This window comes from Mytilus trossulus, chromosome 7, assembly GCF_036588685.1.
Source record: "Mytilus trossulus isolate FHL-02 chromosome 7, PNRI_Mtr1.1.1.hap1, whole genome shotgun sequence".
Taxonomy (NCBI): domain Eukaryota; kingdom Metazoa; phylum Mollusca; class Bivalvia; order Mytilida; family Mytilidae; genus Mytilus; species Mytilus trossulus.
This window is the reverse complement of record NC_086379.1, coordinates 16,077,122-16,083,409: the sequence shown is the minus strand read 5'-3', so window position 1 is coordinate 16,083,409 and position 6,288 is coordinate 16,077,122. Positions and strand designations below refer to the sequence as shown.

Genomic DNA, 6,288 nt, shown 5'->3' with positions numbered 1-6,288 from the left:
CTGCATTATAAATAATTTCTACAAATTACAGATCAATCAGATAATGTTCACATTGATTTTTTATATCATACAAATGTCTTATCTGAATTGAAATTATATGTCAAATGCTTGAAATAAATCATTTTTAAGATTTAGAAAAACTTTTCTGATTAATTAAGGTCTAATAAAAATATATATGCAGGCCTGTAGCCAGGAATTTCCAGGGGGGTTTGTTGGACTCACAAACTCAACTTGAACAGTCACAATTCGAACAGAACAATATTGACTTTAACAGTGCTTATTTGTTTACATTAGGGGGGTTCGTCCGGGTATGATGTGAGTGGTTTCAGTTATCCTACCTGAGCTCCTTAATTTTAGTCTAACTCTCATAAAGATTTTCTTCCTTTTTTCTTTAAACACTGTTAAATTAAGAATGTTGCTTCCATAGACTCAGTGGAAAACAATAAAATCCATAACTTTTTTTAGATGTAACTGGAACCACACATTCTATTTTATTTGGCCTTTATATATATTTTGCACTATATACCAGTATGAACTGATAAGTGTGTTTGGCTCTGCATGATTCATTGTACATTATTCATTTTGATGCAAATTGAACTTTCAGGTCATATCAGCAGATGATATGTTCCAGATGTGTATTTTAAATACATGTGTAAAGTGAAAAGAAGTGTAAGCAAATTTAAGTGGTTTTAGAACTGAAATTATATTTGACATAAAATAGAAACTATTGTGGTAAGTTTTGAAGATATATATTTATAATAAAAATTCTTGATCTTAATACTGACAGAAGAACTGAAAATGGTATGCACTGCTTTTGTTATTTTAAAAAAATTATCTAATCAAATTGTAATTGTATTTTATCAAATGAATAATCCAATTAAGATTTCTCGTCAAATCTAATTGTCTGTTTTTTCTGCTTGTTAATCTTTATGATACAATGTAAATTTATATTTATTTGATATGATGCTAAATAATTGAGCAATATACACTAATAATTTAATTTTGGATGTAACGTACACGTCTTCTGATTGGCTGACGTTTTTTTGTTATGAGCCCATAGAAATAATTTGGTCATGTGACCATGACGTCATCAACGTTTTTTCATGGTTTTCTACGGTTTAAAATGGAATTTATAATTAAATTATAAGAAATGACTGTAATATTTTTCTGTCTATTCGAAATAACATAAAAAATGTGGTGCAAACTGTTAAATAACCCGCTACGCTATTTTATTTCTTCATAGACCGAAAAAAATATTACAGTCATTCCTTAAATAAATTTCATGATAAAGCAATGTTATAAGGCCAAATAACTTTTGACATTAATGACCATGTCTGAATATTATATAATCAACAACACATTTTCTTTGTTCATGTGTTGCTTTTTATTTCCCATTAAAACATTGAAATACATATACAGTTAGCCTACTGTAACATTATCTTTGTTTCTATATACTAGTTGTGTAACCTTAAAATTAATAAACATGTCACAATAATTTAAAAGATAGGCCACCGTACAGCTTTCAACAATTAGCAAAGCCCATACTGCATAGTTTTTTAAAAGGCCCTGAAATGACAATGTAAAACAATTCAAACGAGAAAATTAACAATATATAAATAACACATAGCTGAAAGGGTGATAGGGCAGATTGGTACCCCGAGAAAACATTGTCAACCGCGGCGAAGCCAAGGTTGACAATGCTTTTTCAAGGGGTACCAATCTGCTCTATCACCCTCTCAGCTATGTGTTATTTAATTTATTATACTGAATGTCCTACCATTTTTGTCTTTTACAGATTAATTTTATATCAAAAGGATTTTCTATGACGTCACGTACATAACAACGTTACGAGTATTAGAAATAAACAACAAGATGTTTTTTTTTTTATTTTGACAGTTAAGGAGGCTCGGGGGTATAAGATTTTCCAAAAAAAAAAAAACTTTAATTTTTCATTACAAATTTTATTCCCTACCTTGAGTAGTTGTTACTTTATCATATGATCCAAAATTCATTCAGAAAAATTAATTTGTGTTGTCCCTAGGTGACTTTTTAAATGTTGATATCACTGAAAAAGCTCCAAATTATCTCCCTTTGGTGCAAAAATGCCATTTTTTGGCATTAAAATTGAAATATCTTTGTTTACTCATCGGTGACCTATATTTTTTATTGTTGTTTACGAATAAGCTGTACATAAACTAAATAATTGTAAAATTTAAGCGATTTCTGTAATTTAGTTCTTTTTTTATTTCGATATTACCGATATTTCTCCTATTAGTTCAACAGAAAAAAAGGACATTAACAAAAATGTATGATTCTTTCGAAGGCAGATAGTGAGCGTAAATGAACGGTGACCCCATTTTTTTATTTCATTTTTCTATTTAGAATAAGTTAAAGTTCGTTTATAGAAAAATATAGGTATATCCTATATTAAATTAAAAAAATGATTTAGACCCGCGAGCCCCCTTAAATAATAAAATTGGATCCAAAACGTAAAACTTAAGCATTGTATTCATCTACTTGATGTTAATTCAATCCATTGTCCTTTAAATTGTCGATTTTTGATTGGTTGAGACGAGAGGGTAACATTCAAAAAAATTGTCACCCTCTCAGCTATGTGATAGAGTAAAATGACACCCTTGTATTAGCCAATCAAAATATGGCATTTTAACGTGAAGTATAATAATCTTATTTATCATGTAAAATAAAAGAACGAAAAAACATACCCTTTTTAAGCAGACCTAGTTATCAAACTCTTGTACAAAGATATTTCTGTTATTCATGCACAATTAACAGTCAGGTGATTTACAGAAATTAGTGAATTAAAATTTTAAAATTAAATTCAAGCAGCAAATTCGAAATATTGTCACTAATTGTGACTTTTTAGTTTTAACCAAAATTCTAAACTTATAAGTTAAAATATTATCTTATTGATAATAAAATTGGAAAAAATAACCCTTTCCTTCATTTAAATAGCATAAATAGCAAGATGTGTGCCTTTATTTGTTAAAAAAAATATGCTAAAATAAAGGCTTTAATTAATGAACTGATACTTTTTTCCCAGCAGTGGGAGTAATTTTCCTGTAAAATTCAAGGTTTCATCTTACATGACTGTCTTACAGATTATGTTCGCAATCCAAATTTCACTGTTTGAGTTATATAATTTTTGTCCCTGTATCATTGGTATTGTATATTTGAAGCAATTAAATCTCTTAAATAGGTGATTATTGAAGAAGTACAACTCTTACTTCCAACATTTCAGGACACAATGTTATTTGAATCAGTGATTTAAAAAATCTCTCAATTAAGTAAGTCCCCTGACTGGTTAAGGTGGTGCATAACACCTTGACTTAAGGGGGCTCGCGGGTCTAAATCATTTTTTTTTTATTTAATATAAGATTTCCCTAATTTTTTCTATAAATGAACTTTATCTTATACCTTTTAGAAAAATGAAATAAAAAAGAGGGGTCACCGATCATTTACGCTCACAATCTGCGATCGAAAGAAACATACATTTTTGAAAAGGTACTCTTTTTCTGTTGAACTAATAGGAGAAAAAAAGGTAATATTGAAATAAAAAAAGAACCTAATTACAGAAATCGCTTAAATTTTACAATTATTTAGTTTATGTATAGCTTATTTGAAAACAATAATAAAAAATATCGGTCACCGATAAGTAAAAAAAGATATTTCAATCTTAATGCCAAAAAAGGTCATTTTTGCACCAAAGGGAGATAATTTCGAGCTTTTTCAATGATATCTACATTTTAAAAGTCAGCTGGGGCCAACACGAATTGATTTTTTGAAATGATTTTTGTGCCATATGATAAGGTAACAACTACTTAAGGTAATTTATAAAATTTGTAATGAAAATTAAATGTTTAATTTTTTTCTGAAAATCTTATACCCGCGAGCCTCCTTAAATTAATTTGGTTGTTTAATTTTCATAAAACTTTGACAAAATATATACGTTGCCCCTTTGACAAAAATATAAAACTTTTTAAAAATACTTGAACCACACCTATTATCAGAAAAATTTCATTTGATATAAAGCAGTTTGACAAACACTTATTTTGAGCATTGAGATGCATGATATTTCCATTTCAATAGAATGTTACCTCCCTTTAATGCTATATACTAGTATCAATTTGTCAAGATATGTTTGAGCTCTCAGGTGTTGTATCTCAAGTAAATAAGTGCAAGCATTAGTTTGAGGTACTAAAGTTATTAATCTCATTCATATTCTTTTTTTTCTTCAGATTCTCAAGATGTCGTCCAATGATATTGTCCAGATTCCAAACTCAAACCTAGGTGAACCCCTATTAAAAGATGATAAAAAACAACAAGAAGGTTTGACCGTTCCTGATGAAAATTTCATAAAGGGAAAAGAAGGTAAAGAGGATAGAATTAATGAGTCTTGTAACACTCCACTTAAACCAAAGAAAAAAGGCAGACCAAAAGGAAGACCACAGAGAAAAGCTTCGAATTTTATGACACCACCAAAAAAGTCTTTAATAAGAAATCGGAAAGCTAACCCTGAAACATGGAAGAAGAATATTAGGAAAAAACTGAGACTTTCAGGAAAGGAGTATATTTCAGCAAAAGGAAAAGTTGTTGAAGAAAAAAAAGTAAAATCTGTAGACTGTTCAAAATGCACTTATAAATGTAATTTAGGTATAGATGACGAACATAGGCAGCAAATTTTCACAACATTTTGGTCTCTAGATACAGACGCCAGAAAGAAAGATTTTATCATTGCTAATGCAACGCAAAAGAAAACTAGAACATATTTAGATGATAATGATGAACCTGTTAAAAAAAAAGAGAAATGTTCACAGATCATACTCATTTAACGTTGATGGGAACCCTGTCAAAATATGCAAGAGTTTTTTTTTGGCAACTTTAGGGATTGGTGAGGCCTTTGCAAACCATGCGTTTAAAAATGAACAAGATGGCATTTATATTGGAGAAGATAAACGTGGTAAACATGTGCCCTACAACAAAACAACCAATACTGCAATGGATTTGGTAAGACACCACATAGAGTCCAGTCCGTTAGGAGATGGCCATTACACTTGCAAAATTTCAAACAGGAAGTATTTTGGAGCAGACGTGAATATGAAAAAAATGTATGAATTGTACATAGAACACTGTAAAGATCTAATTCCAGAGAAAGACATTGTCAGTCAGGCTGTGTATAGGAAAATTTTCAATGACGAATATAAACTTTTCTATTCATGTACCAAAAAGGACTATGTAGTTTGATCAAACTACCAGTACCACCAACGAAACAATAAAGGATATAATAAACATCAAGCATAAAAACTTGCAGCTGCAGAAGAAAAGAAAAAGGATATTATAGAGTTAATTGATTGAATTTGCCAAAAAGAAAAGAAATATTTGTATCTCAAACTTGCGTCTGAAAACCATGAGTATAACAAATCATTACCAGCCAACATAAATGTGACAGACAATCTTGCCAAAACTGATGTGGATTAAGAAATAATCTTACCAGAATAAGACATGTTAGATAGACAATTTCAATGACACTGAATTTTTTAAAGTTGAATCAGGATGCTAAATCTCTGTTTCAATGATGGCTGCAACAGATTTTTCAAATTTTTATGTTTGAGATGTTGACAGATTGTTTTTTAAGATTCTGTAAAAATTTTACGGATGAAATTAGAATTGTTTTAGTCTTATGCAAATAGGAAATCTATAACAATATACTAATTAAATCATACAAGAAACATTGTTTTCATTAAAATCAATACTTTACATCATGAACATTTATCAAATCTTATCATCTTTCATACATAAATTTGTTTTATATACTTTTTTTCATTATTCATAGTCATTTTTACACTTTCCCATAATCATGATAATGCTTTCATTTATTTTTTATCTTACTGAGATAATATGAAATTTAAATACCATTTATTTTATTCTTGACCTATATAGCTAAATAAATTGTATCTTTAACATAATGCAAAATGGTAGTTAATTTTTCTATTTTATAAAAATGATAAAAGATTTTACATTCACAACATTTTATTTTGCAATTCTAAGGTAATTTTTCTTAATCATTTTCTTAAAACCAAATTCATGTATATAAGTTGTTTCTGTTATCTGGTCATATCAAATCATTGTCAATTCAATTGATTATTCAGAGCTAGAAAGAATTATCTGGCAGAAATATGTAATATTGACTTCCAAACACATGTTGATTTTATAAAAAAATAATTTAGAAAACTGTCTTATCAGTTGTAACTGTAAACTGGCTTTAACATC

The 6,288-nt window shown here is 28.9% G+C and overlaps 1 protein-coding gene across 1 annotated transcript; it reads left to right on the top strand.

Annotated features, from left to right (window-relative positions):
- The first annotated feature begins 586 nt into the window (after positions 1-586).
- LOC134726858 (uncharacterized) lies at positions 587-5,768 on the top strand. The gene is made up of 2 exons (XM_063591257.1): positions 587-732; positions 4,257-5,768. Exon 2 carries the CDS (start codon positions 4,266-4,268, stop codon positions 4,848-4,850), a length of 585 nt encoding a protein of 194 aa, XP_063447327.1. The 5' UTR covers positions 587-732; positions 4,257-4,265; the 3' UTR covers positions 4,851-5,768.
- The last annotated feature ends 520 nt before the right edge of the window (positions 5,769-6,288 follow it).